At 46.0% G+C, this 22,818-nt stretch overlaps 1 protein-coding gene across 5 annotated transcripts; it reads right to left on the reverse strand.

The window, feature by feature from the left end:
• Nucleotides 1-1,980: 1,980 nt before the first annotated feature.
• Nucleotides 1,981-8,515, reverse strand: LOC123111307 (uncharacterized). 5 transcript variants are annotated; one of them, XM_044532071.1, is made up of 13 exons: nucleotides 8,113-8,515; nucleotides 7,899-8,010; nucleotides 7,771-7,817; nucleotides 7,309-7,372; nucleotides 6,991-7,062; nucleotides 6,834-6,920; nucleotides 6,573-6,685; nucleotides 6,416-6,491; nucleotides 6,133-6,309; nucleotides 4,281-4,424; nucleotides 3,805-3,960; nucleotides 3,668-3,727; nucleotides 1,981-3,468 (listed from the first exon to the last, which is right to left on the reverse strand). In XM_044532071.1, the coding sequence occupies exons 5-13, from the start codon at nucleotides 6,991-6,993 to the stop codon at nucleotides 2,563-2,565; spliced, it is 1,722 nt and encodes a 573-aa protein (XP_044388006.1). In that variant the 5' UTR covers nucleotides 6,994-7,062; nucleotides 7,309-7,372; nucleotides 7,771-7,817; nucleotides 7,899-8,010; nucleotides 8,113-8,515; the 3' UTR covers nucleotides 1,981-2,562. The 5 variants fall into 5 exon arrangements, with proteins under 5 accessions (XP_044388006.1, XP_044388002.1, XP_044388007.1 ...); XM_044532067.1 differs by having other exon boundaries at nucleotides 7,899-8,028; XM_044532072.1 differs by having other exon boundaries at nucleotides 6,573-6,668; nucleotides 7,899-8,028; nucleotides 8,113-8,512.
• Between the last annotated feature and the right edge of the window lie 14,303 nt (nucleotides 8,516-22,818).

The raw sequence follows: 22,818 nt of genomic DNA on the forward strand, positions 1-22,818 counted from the left end.
GAACCACCTACTCATGTGTTGAGACCAAGATATTCCAATCCAACTACTAGAATCTTGATCTCTAGCCTTCCCAAAGTCGCTTTCCACTCAAATCATCTTTCCACCATAGCCAAATCTGTGAGAGAGAGTTGAGTGTTGGAGGAGACTTACATTTGAAGCACAAGAGCAAGGAGTTCATCATCAACACACCATCTATTACCTTTTGGAGAGTGGTGTCTCCTAGATTGGTTAGGTGTCGCTTGGGAGCCTCCGACAAGATTGTGGAGTTGACCAAGAAGTTTGTAAGGGCAAGGAGAACGCCTACTTCGTGAAGATCTACCCGAGTGAGGCAAGTCCTTCATGGGCGATGGCCATGGTGGGATAGACAATGTTGCTTCTTCGTGGACCCTTCGTGGGTGGAGTCCTCCGTGGACTCGCGCAACCGTTACCCTTTGTGAGTTGAAGTCTCCATCAAAGTGGACGTGTGATAGCACCACCTATCGGAACCACGCCAAAAGTCTCTGTGTCTACATTGCGTTTGCACACTCCAATCCCATCCCTATACTTTCTTACAACTAGTATGATTTACTCCTTCTGCTGCTCATACTCTTGCCATGTTTGCTTGAAATGTATTGTGAATGTTTGAAACTTGTGCTAAAATTCCACCTCAACTTGAATAACTTAAAAACTGCTACTTTTGCTTGTTGAGGGTCTAATCACCCCCCCCCCTCTAGACCCCTCTTCTCGATCCTTTTCACCGTGTATCCACCCTTGTTGACTTTGGATCTTGTATTTTCCCATTTGTATGTGGATTTAGCACATGTGTGACTGGATCTCGTTGATTTGAGTGTTTCCCCTCTCTTGTCTTCGTCGTGTTCTCCGGGAATTCCCCTCCAAATCGTGAAAGATCAGTCATTAGGGTTTCACCCTACATCAGTGAATTCCTTGCCCGTACCCCCATCTGCCATTGGAAATTTCCCTCTCCCAAATATGTCATTGAAAATTTGCACCGCTAACAGATATGCCACTATGGTCAGTTGGACAGTTAGTTGACCATCATATGGCACTTGAAAAGACGATTTTGCCCCGGTCGTTACTAGCATCCAGTACTGTAGCAACTACTTTTATAATAAAAAATTCCAGTTTTTTGAAATTGCAAACAAATTTTGAATTCCATTTTTTACGATTGTGAACATTTTCTAAAAAAAAGTGAACAAAATTTGAAAAACATGAAAAAACTGTACTTCCATGGATTCGAATTTTATCTACTGTAGCATCCATGGATTCAAAAACATGAACCATTTTGTTCATGCTACAGTACAAAATTGTTCATGTTTTTCAAATTTTGTTCACTTTTTAAAAAAAATTCACGATTCAAAAAAAATGTTTGGAATTCAAAATTTCAAATAAGGGCATTTTTCGTAAAAGTGGTCGCTACAGTACTGGTTGCTGCAGTAGTTTTCCCCGCAATTTCGGAACTACCCAAATATGTTCGGAATGCTATAGTGTTGGTCACAAGGAACGACCAGGGGCAAAAGCGTCATGACAGTCAACTAACGGTCAAACTGACCATAGTGGCATATCTGTACACGGTGCAAAGGGTACGGCAAGTTTTGAGTGGCATATATGAAATTCACCCGAGATATATTAGCCCCATCTCTATTTCGATTCTCGATAAAGCGATAGAAAATAAAGTCCCTGGGGATAAGCCAATCATCATCATCCGAGAAATCAAGACCAAACAACCACTGAATAAACTGTGATCTCCGCACAACGGCCATACACATTAACCAAAGTTCAATGATCATTAGAGGAAGTTGAAGTAAATTCAATGGCAACACAAAAGATTCTTGAAGGATGGTGCGGTCAGAAAACACCCTGCTATTCCAAAGCACCAGCAACCCACCTGAAGATACACAAAGTGATTAAAGCTACGAGGAACAAACATTTTGATGTCAGAATGATCGAATGACACTTTCTTAGTCTCTTAAAGACAAACAATGGAAGCCCACTTTCTTCAATTTTATTATGCAAAAACGGCCACCTAGCCTCAGAATTCAAGCCTCTAATGTTACAACACAAAATGTTCCATGACACTGACCCATACGACATTAAACTGGGTTAAAATACTGCAGCAACAGACACTGAAATAAAAAGGGGCCACACCACTAAAGGTGCACAAGATAACCAAAAACTAGACACGCCGCCCTCTCATAGTTAAGAATATCAATGATATTAACACTACGAAACGGAGGAGGAATCACAGGCCAAGCTCTCCAACCATTCTGCATCACGGGAGAAGCGGCGCGCTCCTCTTGCTGCTAGCCCTGGTCCATATTCTGCTGCTGCCAAGCATGCAGATCAAATTGCGGATGGATCAGGTTGGGAGATGCATTGGACAGTGGAACCGGCTCCTAGGTGCCCATCAAACCAGGGATAGTATGTCACCCATTCAAAATGTAAGCCGGAACCGACCAAGACCTTCCAAGACCATGAAACAAAGCCACTACTTGTGAACCCATCATCAAAAGCATGAGGGGGAGGTGGGTGAAGGGGAGGAGGAGAAGGTGGAGAGGAAGCCATTTATCTTCCATGCCCTGAATCAGCATCATCTTGCAGCTCATCTTCTTCCTCATCCATCTCTTCTTCTCCTATAGAGCCCAGAATTGGGGGACACCAAACCACTGATTCGGGCTTTGGCTCATGCTGAAATATTCCCTCTATGTAGGAGTCACGTAGCGGCACTTTGATTTTCTCGACCAACTCCTTCAGTGTCTTGTAATTTCCAGTGCCACGGTTGACTATCTCCTCAGGTGGCTCTCCTCTTAGAACGAAATCCACATACTGCAGAATCTCAGTTGAATAGTGCCCATATGACCTGACTTGGAACCCAAGGTCACTTCTGCTGTTCAGATTATGAAGATGATAATTACTGAACGACTCATCAACTTCCTTAAAAACATCTTCGAGACGGACTGCTTCTGCTGTGCTGACAATATAAGTAGCTATCGCAGATAAAAGCTCATTGGATATGATCCCTCTGCACTTGCACAAAACCTCCAAGTAATCTATCAGCACATGAGGACCGATTCTCACACTGCCTACTTTTCCTCTTGTGCAAAGATCGTTATAGCTTTCACCAGTCTTCAAAACCGTGCATGACGGGTCAGGGATGTAGTTCGGCCCTACATGTGCATCTGACTGTATTTCGAAGATACCAAACGGCCCATTCCACCCCTTCATGTACAAATTCCTTCCATAGAAAAAGAATGTTATCCAGTTCTTCTTGCACACAAATGTGAGGTGAAATGTGCCGTCCGCTGGTGTCGTGTAAACTTCGAAGCCCTCTCCAAGAATTGAAGAAATATCTTTCTGCATTCCATTGGCACGACACCATGAACGCATCCTTCTTATTCCTCTTCTATAGCTCCGACGGGTTGCTGGCAAATCATCTTCATCTATAACAATTGTTGCACTGTTTCCTGGACTCTGAAACCAATACAAAACCACAATATGAAGTACGTTGAGATATCACCTCTATAGAACTTAACAACAAATTGAGTAACACTTTGCTAACAGGAAAATGGAATTTTGAACTAGGAATATGTAAAACTATTTTTTTGGTTCTTTTCCATAAGGTACGAACAAAATTGAAGAAAAAAATTCTTATATGGTAGAGCCATCGCACCTTTCTAACTTTTGCAACGTCACTGTCAGCAGTAGTGTGCGGCCACACAGTATCTTGCTCCTGGAGAAAATCAAAAGAAAACATGCGTTAAATGATAAAATGTAAAAATTAATAAATAATTCAGTATAAGGTCATACTGCAGACTCGACGGCACTCCTCCAACATTTTGTGATTCTTCTATCTTGTCTCCTTGCTTCATGCTGCTTTCCAAACGATTTTATTTGTTGTTCTTCTTTGTGATAAGCCCATAGCGCTGCCTCTTTAAGTTCATTGTCCTGCTGGGTTCTTATCACCTGCATATCAGCAACAGCCACAAGGTTTTCACAAGATTAGATATTGTTGATCTAGATTGTATCTGTAAACCCAGTAAATTTGTCTTTGAACTTGAGTAACAGTATAAATTTCAATTCTGAACGATGCCGCCACTTAAACAAGGTTTAAGGTCCAATATGTCAATTGTTAGCCCCAAAATATATACCCATATATAAGAAAAATAGCCCATACTGGAATTTTTTCCAAACTCCATGTTAAGTGTTCTAATTTGCACTAACATGTACACACTATCTCTTAGATATTTCCTGCAATTAAAATATATAAACAATTCAATCACAACCTCTGATGTCAGTGTAGAACCGCTGATAAATTTTGTCTCAACTTCTGTTGTGAGTGCCTCTTCCAAGAGTGTTTTTCCTGTGCCAGGAGGCCCAAAAACCAAAACACCTTTGTAGGGCTTAGGAGGGTCCAGGCACATAGAGGCCTGGTCATAAGAGAAATTCAGCTAAGCCAATTCAAGTATCAAGAATACACAATAAGACGAATAAGAAAAACTACAGCTATTGATAGGACAGGCTAATTTTTAATCAATGTTCAGTAAACTGAACTCAGTTAATTCGTCTGAGTCATGGTTTCTATTGCAGAATCTGAACATTGGGCCCCCTAGTATTTAGTGCCAAACTTTGACATAAATTTAAACTAACAAATGTAAACAATATGTCACACAATTATATGGTAGGATTCCTCTTTCAAATACAAATCCAACGTGTACTTTTTGTAGCAATAAATCATATTTTGTTAGTTATATTAAAGGTCAAAGTTTGACCAAAAATACTAGGGGGGGGGGGCAATAAAAACCGGATGGAGGGAGTAAACTTCTAAAGTAAACTATAAACACGATCATGCTCATGAAATTCACTATGCTTTCATAATCATTTACACACTGAACATAAACTAGCATAAGCCCCAGATCTAAGCACAATTAGGTGAATACATATGTAGCCAATTACACATCATAATCTGCTAACAATTCCTGCGCCACTGGTTTAGTGACTTAAGTTTCAACATGTCAAGAATAGACAATTTCATTTCGAATGGCAATCTTCAATAAACACTAGCCATAAACATAAACCATCGCAAAAAGTGATAAACATAATGGGTCAATAAACATGTACTCATGCATAATAATTACTCCCTCCGTCCCGTAATATAAGATCATTTTGCAAGCTAAAACAGCTCGCAAAACGATTTTATATTATGGGACGGAGGAAGTAGAAGATTACTTAATACGAGTTCAGAAGATTTCACATTTAAGATCAAGAATAGACTCAGTTTTCGCCATGAATCAAATAATATAGGCAAAAAGATATGAGTTTATAGATTGTATGCAACCAGGTAAACACCTCCACAGGAGTTTAGCGGATTTAGCATTTAAGAGATTAAGAATAGATTCGATTTTCAGTTTGGATCAACCAACTAAAGGATATGAACCAATAGATGTAAGGGCATGTACAGAGGTTGATAAGACAGTCTTATCTTGAGTCTTACATGAGATGACAATAAAAGCATGTCTACAATGGATTATCATTTAGTCTTATCTTCAATAACTAACTATCCTAAAAACATTACGAGACATATTGTGCTAAGAGATCATCTCTTAAATAAGAGAAGACAAGCCTTTTCTTATGATTTCTCTCTCCTCCACGTCAACATTTATCCTACATGGCACCTCTAAGATAGCACCATTGTACATGCCCTAAGCAACCAGGTAAACCGTGTTCACACTTATTAGTTATATTTATACTGGTTTAGGATCATTTTTAACCTCATGTTTCTCTATTTATACTGGTTTAGGATCATTTTTAACCTCAAGTTTCTCTACTAGAGTAATTGTCGAAGGAAAATTACTCAGTAACAACTACATCACATCATATGATCACTAACTACAGATGTTGACATTTAACGTTAACGCAAATAAGATACAAAAAAAATTAACGATAAGTATTCCTATATTAAAATAGCACCCCAGCGAAGAAATAAGAAATCCATATTTGAAACAAGTTATTGCCCCCCTTGCTTTTTACAAATTAAGAAACTCTTATGTAGGACTTAAATGCCGTCTAGGGTCGCATGGCATGTCAACAAAAAATATTGAACTGTACCGTTAAATCCAGCAGAAAAGCAACATTTACCCTTAATAACTTGACATGAGAAAAATGCTCCGGTATCCATGTTGGAAGGGCAACAAGCTCATGCACTGTCCTCTTGATATCCTTAAGCAGCCAACCATCATCGAATTCCACTCCAATTCCATCAAGAGGAACAGTAGAAGATATAAAATTGCGGGCACACTCATGTATCGCCACATTCTGAAGATAAGGGACTTGTGAGTTTGAATAGAAATATAGGAGCGGCAGCTAGTATCTAGGGTGGCAGGGAACAGATAAGAAGGTAGGAATTTAACTAAGCTAATACCTTCAGAGTTTGTGTTTGAGAGAGATTCTTAGATGTAATAACCTGCCCCTTCAACCTCTCGATGGCTACATCCAGACTTCACAAAATTGCAGAGAATAGTAAAATGTCAGGATTTTTTTTTTAACAAATACACCAATTATGACTGAAATTTGAGTACCTCTCCTGTGCAATGATAATTCTGTCACCCTTCATATATGGAAGAACAGTTGATGACAGATAATGACTTCTAGCCCATCGATAACCTTTGCCACTTCTGCAATATGCAATGAACTAATTGAATATTAATATTGCCTCACCTTGTTGTGTATTAGGGTTGGGGTAAAGTAGGGGAAGGGCTCTCGCCCCTAAGGCAAGATAGAGGAGGAGTTGTGTGAAAAAAAAAAACTGCAGAGTAAGCAAACATGGAATATTTCCTAACCATCATTTGAATTTTCATGAAGTGGAGGAAATGTTGCAGCATGATTAGACGCAGACAGCAGGTTATGTATTGCAGCATGCCTGAGCTCTGCACACATGTGGCATGATGGTTAATACACGGTTCTCACAAAAGTAAAACATCAAATTTAGGTAAATACCATTACTGCCAGGTTTGTTGGTCAACATCCTTCCAGGATGTGAATTTGAATTCCGTGGATCAATATTATGACCTGTAAAAGATAACACGGATCATTCACATAGTCAAAACCAGATGATTTCCGGCGCATTGCTGCGGGAACTCTCAGATGTTGCTATGAAGTATTGTTACGCACCAAACACAAATTCTATGAAGGGTTGCAACTACTCCCTCCGTAAAGAAATATAAGAGCGTTTAGATCACTACTTTAGTGATCTAAACGCTCTTATATTTCTTTACGGAGGGAGTATTTAGGAATTAGAGGGTGCGTGAGAAGTACCTTTTTCTGTACTGCTCGTTAGCTGCTGCGGCACTTCAGCTATTGATAACCTTGACTTTACATCCTGCATAGTTTCAATTGTTAGTATGTATCGCAAATATGCAAAGCTTGAGCATCATTCCATCAATAGAACGAGTTGCAAGACAAAAAGTACAGATGAGAGACACATAGAGCCATGTACACGAGATCGGTGTGGTGTGATCACACGAGCGGAGCAGAAATATGGGGTGCTCACACACGCAGAACATATGTTCAGTAAGAACGGAATATAGACAAAACGCAAATGAATATGCTGGTGAAGGCAAAATTATACAAGGTCATAAACGTATTTCATGCGTTAGCCAATTTACCATGATAGTACATATATCTTATTTCCTGGCAAATGTAATGGAATCCTACCAAGTTCATTTAACCGTATTCCATTTTTCATAGCAGTTGAAATGGTAAAGTATAATATTTTACCAGTAAGCATGGTAAACCATAATCTCGATGCTTATTGATAGAATCCTCTGCAAAATCAAACAAACATGCATTACATTGAAAGGAATACAATGAATAACTTCAGGAAATTTCGTCAAATCAAAACATACGGAAAACATTCAAGTTGAGGGTGTGGTTTGCAGTTGTTGTGCCGCCCCTGGTCGATCCAATGAGGGATCCGAACCTCGCCATGCCCCTAAGCCGCAAAAGAGACTGCATCTTCTGACGTTTTAATAAAACCTGTTCAGGTTAATGCGATAAGCGCTAGTCGTGATCTGCGCTCGAATTGTAGAACAGCACAAGGTGAGAGTAGGGACGACTCACCGGATCAAACTGAATGGATCGGGGTTTGAGTCCTGCTTCAGCACTCACGCGACGTGACGGCTAGTCCGATCGGAGAAGCCCAAGACGCCGGCAGAGTAATCTGGAGGCGGTGGATTCCGACGGCGGGAGAGGGGAGGCACGCGACGTGAATGCGGGTGAAACAAACCCCAATCGCAGGCGGAACCTTCGCGGGGCTTCTAGAAGCACAGCTTGCCGGATTACAGGCACAGCGGCGGGGGTTGGGGAGAACAGCGGGCGAAACGGCGGGTGTGGAGGGCAGGGAGTGTGTTTGGTATGGCCTGACCTGGAGCGTCCCTGGAGGGCTCGATCTTGTTTGGAAGCAGATCTGATGAGTGGCCCGGGCTCGAGGAGTTTGGAAGCCGATCAGTTTAGCTCACGCTTCTAGTACATGGGAGCCCAGCGCGTAGCAGCACTAGCATGCAGGAACGGCCACGGACGAGTCGCCCGCTAGTTAACACCTCGCGGCGGCATTTCCTCCCAAGCAATTTACTCAATCACGCCTCTTATCGTGCCGCCAAGCACGCTTAACAGCCTTAATAAATTGGAGAGGGCGTTTCTATGGTCCGACGTGGACAAGACAACGGGAGCCAAATGCAAAGTGAATAGGAAAATGGTTTGTAGACCTAAGGAGTATGTGGGTCTTGGGTACTCAACACCGGTAAATTTGCGCGTGCCTTACGACTACGATGGTTGTGATACGAATGGAAGGCGCACCACAAGTTGTGGGTGGGTTTTGGTAATCCTTGCACTGACGACGACCTGGAGTTTTTCTATGCCTCTACAACTATCACCGTTGGTGACGGTGCTAAGAATCCGTTCTGGGACTCTCCTTGGCTGTTTGGGCGAAAGCCCAAGGATATTGCACCGTTAATCTTCAAGGCCCCAAGGAGAAAAAATTGAAAGGTACGGGAGGCTCTTAAGGGAAATGCTTGGATTCTCAAAATCAATCCCAACACCGTTGTCACCGTAGGCCACATTCGCGAATTCTTTACTCTTTGGATGCTTGTCCATAACTTCCACCTTGATGGGCAAGCCGAAGATGATATCATTTGGAAACACGCGAATGATGGGATCTACTCGGCGGCCACCGCGTATAAGGCTGAATTCCTTGGTTTGACTCTCTCACTCATGGACCGCATGGTTTGGAAGGCTTCCCCCCCCCCCCCCCTCCCAAGGTTAAATTCTTTGCTTGGTTAGCTCTACAAGACCGTATTTGGACCGCCGATCGGTTGGAGAGGCGCGGTTGGGCAAACTGTGGCCTTTGCCAACTATGCAAGAGAGAACAAGAAACAGGGCCTCACCTCTTCTTCAAGTGTCGGTACACGCTTAGACTATGAAGATCTATCATCGAGAAGCTTGGGCTACCGCGCGTCAACACCTCTGAGTGGCATCTTGATGAGTCCGTCAACGAGTGTGGGACAAACGAACTGATAAACGCAACCCACACTGGCATGCCATGACCTTCCTCATCATGCTCATCTCATGGACCGTTTGGAACGAGCGGAATGCTAGAGTATTTCGTCAAAAATTTGCTGCACCGCCTGTTCTCCTTAGATCCATTCTTGAAGAAGCAAAGTTATGGGTTTCTGCCTGCGCAAAGAAACTTGGGTCTGTAATTTTGTGCGGGTAATTCTCATGCCGTTTGTGTGTGGGGTTATGTAAAACTCTAAACTCTATTCTCCCCTTATTTAATAGATGAAGCAAATTTTATGCCTTCATTTCGGAAAAGAAAGGCAGTACTCTGCGCCGGTCGACCGGCCCAAATCCTGCCGGTCACAGCACGAGCGTCGGATCAGATCCCAATCAACGGACAGGATGCTGGCACAATCGTCTTTCTTTCTTGTTTCTCCTGCAAAATGTGTGGCCACGCCTGAGGGAAAAACAAGCAACACGCCGCCAGCGCCGAGACGACTCCTCATAGCTCCATCTTCGCGAGCTCGAAGCAACACTACACCTCTGCTTGCCTCCATTCACCGTCGCTTGCCGCACAGACACACAGGCTGGATGCAGCTCCGTCGGTCCTGGCCAAAAATAAATCCGTCCACAGCGTTGTATGCCTTTGCAGCTCGACGTGCCTCCACAGCACCGCCGAGGGTGGGGTTCCAACAACGCCACCGGCCACCGTCAGCGCGCCGCACACCTGTCGCAGTGTTAGATTTAATCTTGATTCATCTATCTGCATAGTTAGTTTTCGTATTGCATGTAGCTAAGTGTAGTCAGTGTCGGCAAGATGTACGTGTGAGACGTACAAAGACGGCGAGTGGTTGGCACAGCTGCAGAGTATGCAAGGAGAGATGTAGTGCCGTGACACGCAGCGTACACGTGAGATGCCGGAGGGCCATGAGAAGCGGCTGCACCACTCATTGGACGTAGAGGATGTTGAGTTTGTTGCTGCATGCATCAAGTGGTTAGCTAGCTTCATGGGTGAGTTTGTTAGGCCCTGTTTGGTTTATAAGTCCTAGGACTTTTTTTAGTCCCAAGTGCCTAAAAAGTCTCTACTTGTTTGGTTCATGGGACTTATAAGTCCCTATAAGACCATATTACAACTATAAGTCCCTATAAGACTCTTCTTAAGAGTCTTATTTCATAAGTCCCAAATGCCCACTTTAAGTCCCTATAAGTCCCTCTTGTTTGGTTCAGATGAGACTTATAGGGACTCTTTTAAGTCCCTAAACCAATAAGTTCCTGGAAACAACACCATCTTAGTGCATGGCTTAGGATAAGTGAGTAGTTGGCCGAGTCATCCATCTCGTGGAGTGATTTCAGGGAGTGGATGTAGTGGTGTGAGTTGGTGGCACAAGGTGCCTGAGCCCTGTATATATGCACTACTTTCAGTCAATGAAAAGAGGAGGCCGTGAGGGCTCTGGTAGAAAAGATGTAGTCTCTCGTGTGAACCAAGGTGCTGACCTCTTCGCAAAGTTATTAGTCGGTTTCTACCTTGGTTGTGTGCGTGTGTGTGTTCTTGAGAGAAGATAGAAAGAAGAGAGAGAGCTGTGTGAGGCAGCTTGAGGTGGAAGAAGAAACGGCGCTGCGACAAGGAGGCGGCGCCAACAATTGGCATCAGAGCCACGCTGATCCATGGCGGCGACAACGATGCCGGCGGCTATGGTGACCGGCGTGGCGGTGACGGAGGCGACGGCTACGGCGATGGTGACGCAATGGACTCCATGTGAGGTGGAGAACGTCGGCGCGAGGTGGAGGCCGTCGGCGGCGAGACGCCGCTGGTAGCCGGTTGCGGTGTGATGCCGCTAGGAGGAGACGGTGGTGCGATGCTCCCACGACGTTGGTGCGATGTCGTTACAAGGAGACGCGGTGTGACGCTGCTAAGAAGATGTACGGTAGCGCGATGCCGTCACTCGAGTCGGTGCGATGCCGATGACGGTGGTGCAATGCCATCATCATCATGAAGAGTTGGTGCGAAGCCAATGTTGTGGTGCGATGTCGCAAGATGATGATGGTGTGGTGATCGGCGTCGCGAGGACGTCATCCATGATAAGATGGTCCATGGTGACCGGCGCTGCGACGGCATCAACAACGTCAAGTGTCGGCGGCGCTATGATGGCATCGTCAAGTGGCAGCGGGTGATCCACGTTGAAGATTGTGATGATTGGAGAATCAAGATTAGAGGGGAAATGTTAGACTTAATGTTGATTCATGTAACCGCATAGTTAGTTTTCGTATTGCATATAGCTAAGTGTAGTCAGTGCCCGCAAGATGTACGTGTGAGACGTACAAAGACGGCGAGTGGTTGGCACAGCTGCAGAGTATGCAAGGAGAGATGTAGTGCCGTGACACGCAGCGTACACGTGAGATGCCGGAGGGCCGTGAGAAGCGGCTGCACCACTCATTGGACGTAGAGGATGTTGAGTTTGTTGCAGCATGCATCAAGTGGTTAGCTAGCTTCTTGGGTGAGTTTGTTAGTGCATGGCTTAGGATAAGTGAGTAGTTGGCCAAGTCATCCATCTCGTGGGGTGATTTCAGGGAGTGGATGTAGTGGTGTGAGTTGGTGGCACAAGGTGCCTGAGCCCTGTATATATGCACTACTTTCAGTCAATGAAAAGAGGAGGCCGTGAGGGCTCTGGTAGAAAAGATGTAGTCTCTCGTGTGAACCAAGGTGCTGACCTCTTCGCAAAGCTAGTAGTCGGTTTCTTCCTTGGTTGTGTGCGTGTGTGTTCTTGAGAGAAGATAGAAAGAAGAGAGAGAGAGTTGTGTGAGGCAGCTTGAGGTGGAAGAAGAAACGGCGCTGCGACAAGGAGGCGGCGCCAACACGCAGCACCCCGTGCACCGCCGTGCAGTTTTCGTCGTCGCCGCTCGCCGTTCTTCGGTTGAAGCTTTTTCAAAAGCCGGTTGTAGCTTTCTCACCGTAGGTTGCAGCTTTTTGCGCCTGAACGGAGGCCGACCTCCAGCTACCCCATCTCCGTTGAAGCTTTTCCATAAGTCGGATGTAGCTTTCTCAGTCGTCGGTCGTAGCAGTTTAAAGTGATGGTTGCAGCTCCTTCGCACGCAAGTTGAAGCCCCTAATTTCTCTGGTTCCAGCAAAAAACAGAACTGGCTGTAGCATTTTGCGTTCATGGTTGTAGCTCTGCTGCGCAACGGTTTCAACACCTGCTTTCTTTGGTTCCAGAAAAAATGGCGCCTGTTGTAGCAATTGGCGCCACCGATGGCAGCTCTACCAAGTAATAGCTTCGCTGTAGCAGGTTGTAGCATTTCCATGCAGCACGTCGGCACCTTGCATCTTCGCCGGAATACAACGGCCGTAGTTGAAGCATGTGGCCGCAACCTCCCGCCACCACCGTTCCCAGCATCCCTACATAGCCGTTGTAGACCGGAGAGGAAGAAGGTGTTGGTTGTGCGCCTTGCAGGTTCTGCAACACAGAGCCGCTGGAGAGAGAGAGAGAGAGAGAGAGAGAGAGAGAGAGAGAGAGAGAGAGAGAGAGAGAGAGAGAGAGAGAGAGGGAGAGAGAGAGAGAGAGAGAGAGTCAGAAGAAGACGAACCAGAGAAAAACGGAATGGAGGAGAAAGCAGTGCGTAAGCATAAGGAAGAAAGGAGTAAATAGCATAAAACTACTACTTTACATGCTAGGGTTCCAAAAAACTACCGGTTTTTAACTTTTCTCAGATAACTACCAAGTCAGGGGTCGGCTGTTTCAAAAAACCCAAATTGTTGAATGCTTATCTATTGACCGTGATTATGACAGGTCGGACCCACACCTAAACGAAATGTTAGTTTGACCGTTTGTATGACCTTTAGCTGACATGTGGGGCCCACATGTCAGTGTCTCTTCTCATCTAGTCATCTTCTACTCTCTGCCTCCCTTCTTCTCCTCCACTCTTCCTGCCCGCGAAGGAACTGCCATGGCCGCCGGCCACACTGCCCACGTCGCCGTCCTATGCCAGGTCCGGCCGCCGCCCTATGCCACGTCGCTCCCCCCTGGGGCTCCAGCTCGGGTCGCCACGCCGGAGCGTGCCATCGAAAGCTGCCTGGGGCGCCACCGGCCATGGGGCTCCAGCTCAGGTCACCGCGCCGCCGCCCCGTGATGGGGAGCCGCCTGTGGGTCGCGGCCCGCCATAGGGCCGCCGGGGATCACTGCCCTCCATGGGGAGCTGGCGTCCTCGCAGGCGGCCACTGGCCCGATGGCCCGACGGGGTAGTCGCTGCTGCGGCCACTGGCCCGATGGCCCGACGAGGTGTGATGCTGCTAGGAGGAGACGGCGGTGCGATGCTGCCACGACGTTGGTGCGATGCCGTTACAAGAAGACGCGGTGTGACGCTGCTAAGAAGATGTACGGTAGCGCGATGCCGTCACTCGAGTCGGTGCGATGCCGACGACGGTGGTGCGATGCCATCATCATCATGAAGAGTTGGTGCGAAGCCAATGTTGTGGTGCGATGTCGCAAGATGATGATGGTGTGGTGATCGGCGTCGCGAGGACGTCAGCCATGATAAGATGGTCCATGGTGACCGGCGCTGCGACGGCATCAACAACGTCAAGTGTGACGGCGCTGCGATGGCGTCGTCAAGTGGCAGCGGGTGATCCACGTTGAAGATTGTGATGATTGGAGAATCAAGATTAGGGGGGAAATGTTAGACTTAATCTTGATTCATGTATCTACATAGTTAGTTTTCGTATTGCATATAGCTAAGTGTAGTCAGTGCCCGCAAGATGTCTATGTACGTGTGAGACGAACAAAGACGGCGAGTGGTTGGCACAGCTGCAGAGTATGCAAGGAGAGATGTAGTGCCGTGACACGCAGCGTACACGTGAGATGCCGGAGGGCCGTGAGAAGCGGCTGCACCACTCATTGGACATAGAGGATGTTGAGTTTGTTGCTGCATGCATCAAGTGGTTAGCTAGCTTCATGGGTGAGTTTGTTAGTGCATGGCTTAGGATAAGTGAGTAGTTGGCCAAGTCATCCATCTCGTGGAGTGATTTCAGGGAGTGGATGTAGTGGTGTGAGTTGGTGGCACAAGGTGCCTGAGCCCTGTATATATGCACTACTTTCAGTCAATGAAAAGAGGAGGCCATGAGGGCTCTGGTAGAAAAGATGTAGTCTCTCGTGTGAACCAAGGTGCTGACCTCTTCGCAAAGCTAGTAGTCGGTTTCTCCCTTGGTTGTGTGCGTGTGTGTGTTCTTGAGAGAAGATAGAAAGAAGAGAGAGAGTTGTGTGAGGCAGCTTGAGGTGGAAGAAGAAATGGCGCTGCGACAAGGAGGCGGTGCCAACACGCAGCACCCCGTGCACCGCCGTGCAGTTTTCGTCGTCGCCGCTCGTCGTTCTTCAGTTGAAGCTTTTTCAAAAGCCGGTTGTAGCTTTCTCACCGCAGGTTGCAGCTTTTTGCGCCTGAACGGAGGCCGACCTCCAGCTACCCCATCTCCGTTGAAGCTTTTTCATAAGTCGGGTGTAGCTTTCTCAGTCGTCGGTCGTAGCAGTTTAAAGTGATGGTTGCAGCTCCTTCGCACGCAAGTTGAAGCCCCTAATTTCTCTGGTTCCAGCAAAAAACAGAACTGGCTGTAGCATTTTGCGTTCATGGTTGTAGCTCCGCTGCGCAATGGTTTCAACACCTGCTTTCTTTGGTTCCATAAAAAATGGCGCCTGTTGTAGCAATTGGCGCCACCGGTGGCAGCTCTACCAAGTGCATGTTATAGCTTCGCTGTAGCAGGTTGTAGCATTTCCATGCAGCACGTCGGCACCTTGCATCTTCGCCGGAATACAACGGCCGTAGTTGAAGCATGTGGCCGCAACCTCCCGCCACCACCGTTCCCAGCATCCCTACATAGCCGTTGTAGACCGGAGAGGAAGAAGGTGTTGGTTGTGCGCCTTGCAGGTTCGCTGGAATATGGCGGCCGACTGTAGTTGCAACACAGAGCCACTGGGGAGAGAGAGAGAGAGAGAGAGAGAGAGAGAGAGAGAGAGAGAATCAGAGGAAGACGAACCAGAGAAAAAGGAATGGAGGAGAAAGCAGTGCGTAGGCATAAGGAAGAAAGGAGTAAATAGCATAAAACTACTACTTTACAGGCTAGGGTTCCAAAAAACTATCGGTTTTTAACTTTTCTCAGGTAACTACCAAGTCAGGGATCGGCTGTTTCAAAAAACCCAAATTGTCGAATGCTTATCTATTGACCATGATTATGACAGGTCGGACCCACACCTAAACGAAACGTTAGTTTTTTCGTTTGCATGACCTTTAGCTGACATGTGGGGCCCACACGTCAGTGTGTCTTCTCATCTAGTCATCTTCTACTTTCTGCCTTCCTTCTTATCCTCCACTCTTCCTGCCATCAGAAGCTGCCTGGGGCGCCACCGGCCATGGGGCTCCAGCTCAGGTCACCGCGCCGCCGCCCTGCGATGGGGAGCCGCCTGGGATTCGCGGCCCGCCATAGGGCCGCCGGGGCTCGCTGCCCTCCATGGGGAGCCGGCGTCCTTGCAGGCGGCCACTGGCCCGATGGCCCGACGAGGTAGTCGCTGCTATGGCTCCTGTGCCGGACGAGGAGGGGCTCGAGCTGCTCTGGCTGGTGGTGGTCGCGGCGGCCTTCACACAAGCCCCCCATGGCGGCGATGACCACGGGCAGAGCCCCATGGAGGCGCAATGGCGACCACAGGCAGAGCCCTTTGGAGGCGCGGCGGCGACAGTTCAAGGACCCGATTGCTTTTATTAAATGATTCCAGGGACCCGATTGCTTTTTAAAATATTTGTAGGGACTAATCCATAAAAATCTGTGGATGAGGCGCTGACATGTGGCCCCCACAAGTCAGTTAACAGTCAAACAAACGGTCAACCAAACGGTGCATTTAGTGGTGGGTCCGACCTGTCATAAACATGTTTAACTTTTTAACAGAGAGGATTTGAGGTTTTTTGAAACAGCCAACCCCTGACTTGGTAGTTATCAGCGAAAAAAATAAATTCGGTAGTTTTTTGAAACTCTAACCCGTAAAGTAGTAGTTTTATGCTATTTACTCGGAAGAAAGAGATAAAGGAATAGGACAGTTTGTGGGCCACTAGGAGGTGACATGGCGCAAAGTGGAACGCTGATCACAAAAGGATCGCACACTCCACACGCGACCGCCCGAGCGTTCCGCCGGCTCGCCGTTCTCAAACATTTTCCCAAAAAAAACACCTCGCGACGGTGCTCCGTAAAATTCTCATCATCTGCCGGCTACCCTAACTCGTGGCTATATAAAGGCGCACATCTTCATATGGCGGAGCGTAGAGCTCTCAAATTTGATTTAACATTGGTGCAAAAGGCGGGATGCAATCGCATTATCGTAAATTCGGATAATATGGAGTGATTGACTCTATGAATGATGGAGGGCAGTCGGCAGGTGCGATGGCAGCAATCTTCGAAGATTGTTTTCATTATGCATGTGATTTCGTTACTGCTAGATTTGAGCACTGTAATAGGGAAGCAAATAAAGTAATTCATGAGCTTGCTAGATTAACTAGATTTTCTTTGACTTCTGATTGGTTTGAGGAGCCTTTAAATGAAATTGTAATGTTTCTCACAAACGATGTACTACTTATTACAAATGAATAAAGTTAGAGTTTGTTTTCAAAAAAAAAACATCTTCATACCAGGGGGAGGCACACACACATCCGGCCGTCAGGCCGCACATACACGCACACAGAAGGCTGACCGCAAGGCCGCTGGCACATCTCAGGCACCGAGCCCGGCCGTCAGGCCGCTCATGCACATGCATAGGGCTGACCGCCGCGAGGCTGCCCACACGCACAGATATAACCAGCTGCTCATATACACTAGATCGGCAACACGCCTTGGCGTGCGAGGGTGCCGGTCCCAACAATATTGCCTAGCCGTTGAAGATCAAACAGCATGATGCATTAGTATGAAGGCAAGTTTAGCACATGTAACAGAGCAACCGGTTATTGTGTTTAAGGGTAAGAAGAAACATTCACTCTGTACCAGAAGAATAACATCATCGAGTTCAATAGGTTTATGAGATTATAAAAGCTGAAAGCAAGGCAGCTTCCAATTCAGTACATGAGATTATGAAATGTTAATCTCCAAATTCCAGAACCATGCATCATCGACAACATAATATAATTAAAACATATAGACCATTTCATTATTTATAAGAGATACACACAATAAGTAATCCCATATCAGAACATTCAATAGCATGACAAAATAAAAAGAGATGCGTGTACATATCAGAATTGAGATTCTCAAATCCCAAATCTCGGTTATGAAATATTTCTTTATCAGAATTTGAAGTACCACGATGGGCTAATAATCACTATCAATGTAAGGTACTGCATGTTTTTCTTTCGCTTCATATGAACTGAATTTCCCTATTAAATAATCATAGTTTATATCAATGTCCAACCTTGAAAGTGAAAGGTTTCAGTTCTCATCGAAACCACTGCATTAGTAACTCGATGCATTCGTTTTGTCTTTACTTTATCTTAGTAGACACATTTATTGCCCCATTCTAATTTTAAAACTCTGCTGCACAAGTTAATATAATGACAATATAAGTGCCAAAGATAATGAAAATTAGTTCAAATTTGAACTAAAACCACGATGAGTAATTTGGAACGGAGGGAGTATAAGCTTATAAACATAGGAGTGGCAACCTAAACATGTGGTGCCCTATCTTGAGTGTATTCTATTAGTAGGCTTGCAAAGATATGATGACTTGCATGAGAACATCATTGCCAAAATCATCTGCGACTCACAAAAATGACAGGTCATAGCAAAAGTCAAGTGTCCTGCTGCAAAGCTATATACATTTATGCATTTTTTTTCTTATAAATATAGGCAGATTATTAACAAAAGTACATAGAAAGGTGTAGCGGCTACCAATGCGTCTGAAGCTCATACCAAGTAGGAAACTTCCCATGCAGAGTATATGTCCAGAAAAGAAGAGAAAGGAGCTGCAGCACCACAATACATAATTTATTAGACTAAAGATCACTACAATATCACAATAATTTGAAGGAGCAATTGTATGCCTAATCATGATCTAAACAGATGTGACTTTGGTACATGTATTTCTTTGATCATTTTTCATCTGAATAATCATGATCTTAAAATTATGACTGTCCGGTTTGATTATAATCAAATAAATCAACCAGCTATGCAAGCATGATAGTTATTAGCATAGAGCCACATCACGCCAGTTCTAAATTTCATGACAGGTGCTTACTATATTTTCTAAGATTGGCTGCATCTTACTAGAATCAAGAAATACATGTATATGACAACAACTAGTGCTCCCAGGGAGCTGAATTATGCTTATGCAGCGTCATGAATTTCTAAATATACATTATACTGAATATATATGATGGATTTACTTTGGTTTTTCAGCTGTCGCGGTCAAAAGTTCTAAACCTGACTTATATTCTACAAAATTATTTACTTGGCATGATCCATTGTGTTGTTTCAAATATAAATATTTTTTTAATCAATCATTTATACATCTCTAACCTCTACAATCTAGCCATGATTACTCCCTCCGTTCCTAAATATTTGTCTATTTAGAGATTTTAAATGGACTACCACATACGGATGTATATAGACATATTTTAGAGTGTAGATTCACTCACTTTGCTTCGTATATAGTCACTTGTTGAAATCTCTAGAAAGACAAATATTTAGGAACGGATGGAGTATGTAATTATGAAGTTCTTAACTTTCTCTTCATTTATAAAAATCATCAGGCACATAAGCCTAAAAAAACGGTGGTGATTACCTTGGGAAAATACCACTTTGACCTTTGTCTTTCTACATCAATCAATGAACCAAATTCTACTCTAGATGGCCCCAGATTGCCCATCATAATGTTAGTAAGATGTGTTGACCGGGTAACCAACTTTTAGTTCTATTAGGTATTAAGCAACTTTCGATACACTAATTCAACCTTCGTAGCAGCGTGGACCAAAACAGAAGAGCGCCCTCTCCCTCCTTGACACCTCCTGTCTCCTTGCTCCCCTCTGACATGCTCATGAGTTGGGCTTTGTAGCAGCTACAGATTTGGTAGAGGCATCCACAGGAAAGGAGATCAGCAACATAAAAAATATTACTCAGAAATTTGTAGGCATCAAAAAGAATCCCTTCTTAGGGTCGAATAAATTATCCATGGGCTTAACTCTTGCAATTAATTAAATATTTGAGCGACATTACAGAGTAAACAAAACCTTAGCTGGAAAATAAGAGTCAAACATTACACCATGACATCTGTTTGGTTGCGGAGTGGATTCTGTTCCTGTGACGCCCCTGATTCAATCGTACACTAATCATGCACGCAAACGTGTACGATCAAGATCAGGGACTCACGGGAAGATATCACAACACAACTCTAAAACATAAATAAGTCATACAAGCATCATAATACAAGCCAGGGGCCTCAAGGTCTCGAATACAAGTGCTCGATCATAGACGAGTCAGCGGAAGCAACAATATCTGAGTACAAACATAAGTTAAACAAGTTTGCCTTAAGAAGGCTAGCACAAATTGGGATACAGATCGAAAGAGGCGCAGGCATCCTGCCTGGGATCCTCCTAAACTACTCCTGGTCGTCGTCAGCGGGCTGCACGTAGTAGTAGGCACCTCCAGTGTAGTAGGAGTCGTCGTCGACGGTGGCGTCTGGCTCCTGGACTCCATCGTCTGGTCGCAACAATCGGGTAAAGAAAAGGGGAAAAGGGGGAACAAGGCAACCCTGGGTACTCATCCAAAGTACTCGCAAGCAAGGAGCTACACTACATATGCATGGGTATATGTGTAAAGGGCCATATCAGTGGACTGAACTGCAGAATGTCAGAATAAGAGGGGGATAGCTAATCCTGTCGAAGACTACGCTTCAGGCAGCCTCCGTCTTGCAGCATGTAGAAGAGAGTAGACTGAAGTCCTCCAAGTAGCATCGCATAGCATAATCCTACCCGGTGATCCCCTCCTCGTCGCCCTGTTAGAGAGCAACCACCGGGTTGTATCTGGCACTTGGAAGGGTGTGTTTTATTAAGTATCCGGTTCTAGTTGTCATAAGGTCAAGGTACAACTCCAAGTCGTCCTGTTACCAAAGATCACGGCTATTCGAATAGTTAAACTTCCCTGCAAGGGTGCACCACATTACTCGACACGCTCAATCCCATTTGGCCGGACACACTTTCCTGGGTCATGCTCGACCTCAGAAGATCAACACGTCGCAGCCCCACCTAGGCACAACAGAGAGGTCAGCATGCCGGTCTAAACCAAAGCGCACAGGGGTCTGGGCCCATCGCCCTTAGCACACCTGCACGTTGCGAACGTGGCCGGAAGTAGAACTAGCCCCCTTAATACAAGAGCAGGCTTACGTTCCAATCCGACGCGCGGCGCTCAGTCGCTGACGTCATGAAATGCTTCGGTTGATACCACGACGCCGGTTGCCCGTATCTTGTCCCATGTGGCAGTTAGTGCGTATAAGGTCAACGACCCAACTCAGATCAAATACCAAGATCTCATTAAGCGTGTTAAATATCCGCGAACGCTGAACAGGGCCAGGCCCACCTCTCACCTAGGTAGTCTCAACCTGCCCTATCGCTCCGCCACAAATATCCACACAGAGGGCCGTTGGGACAAAGGTCCTTTCAACCCCCAATCCGTGAATCACTCGCGGGTGCTCCTCGAGCCGACCCGACTTTAGTCACCACATGTATCATGTATAAAGTATATAGTATATACCCGTGATCACCTCCCAAGTGATCACGGCCCGATAGTATAGCACAGCAGATGGACAAGAATGTAGGGCCATAGATGGAATACTAGCATCCTATACTAGGCAGTAGGATAGCAGGTAAGGGTAACAACTGTAGCAACAATGACAGGCTATGCAGTAGAATAGGATTAACCGAAACAGTAACATGCTACACTACTCTAATGCAAGCAGTATAGAGAAGAATAGGCGATATCTGGTGATCAAGGGGGGGCTTGCCTGGTTGCTCTGGCAAGGAGGGGTCGTCGTCGATGTAGTCGTACACAGTGGCATCAGCGCGGTCTCGGGTTCTACCGGAAAGAAGTAACAGAGGGGGTACACAATAAATAACAGAGCAACCAAATGTAACACAAAGAAAGACGCGACAATACATGGTGCTAGGGGTGACCTAACGCAGTACTAGGTGATACAGGCGAAGGGGGGAAACATCCGGGAAAGTATCCCCGGTGTTTCGCGTTTTTGGACAGATGAATCGGAGGGGAAAAGTTGTGAGTTCAATATGCTAGGGGTGTGTGGCGGACGTACGAGCTGCGTATTCGGATTCGTCTCGTCGTTCTGAGCAACTTTCATGTAGAAAGTTTTCCCATCCGAGCTACGGTTTATTTTATATTAATTTTAAAAGATTTAAATCATTTTTAGGATTTATTTAATTATTTAAAATCAACATTATCCAGAATAGTGCATGCTGACGTCAGCAGTCAACGTCGACCGTTGACCTGGTCAACCTGACGTGTGGGTCCAGTGGGACCCACCTGTCATTCTCTGTTTAGGTTAATTAGGGTTTAGGTTAATTTGTTATCTTAATTAGTTGTTTAGTTTAATTAAACAAAATTAATTAAGTTAATTAATTCTTTAATTAATCTATTTATTTATTATTGTTATTATTATTATTTTTTCAATTCTTTCAATTCTTTTTTTTAAGTTCAGGGGCTGGGCCCCACTTGTCATAGGGCCAAAGGCCTATTAGGTTTGGGCGCTCGGGTGTGGGTGTCACCCGAGCGAGCGCTGGGCGCTAGAGGGTGAACCCGGCGGGCGCGGGCGGGGCGTTGCCCGCCATGGCGCTGGGTGAGGCTGTGGCCATGGCGGGGCTCGCCGGCCGGCCACAACAGCGCGGTGAGGGAGCCTCGGCGGGCAGCGGCTAGAGGGCGAGGGAAGGCGCGGTTGCGCCGAGCAGCACGGCAGGAGAGGCCGCGTCGAGGGCGCGAGTGCGTGCGGCGTGCATGCGGTTGAGCAAGGCGGCTAGGCCGCGGGACGCGGGCTCGGCAGGCAGGGCGCGGCAAAGCAGCAGCAGCTCGAGGAGCAGGGCGTGGACGAGGTTTGCAAGCGCGCCGGTGCGGATGATGACCGAAACAAGGGGGCGGCCGAAACGGGCACGCCGCGCGGCTGCGGGGAGCCGCGGCCGGGGAGGCTGCACGGGGGGTGCAGGGGAGCAGCATCAGGGGCGCCGGGGCGCGACGGCGAGCGCGGGCGAGCGCGGCCT

Source organism: Triticum aestivum, chromosome 5B, assembly GCF_018294505.1.
Source record: "Triticum aestivum cultivar Chinese Spring chromosome 5B, IWGSC CS RefSeq v2.1, whole genome shotgun sequence".
NCBI classification, from domain to species: Eukaryota; Viridiplantae; Streptophyta; class Magnoliopsida; order Poales; family Poaceae; genus Triticum; species Triticum aestivum.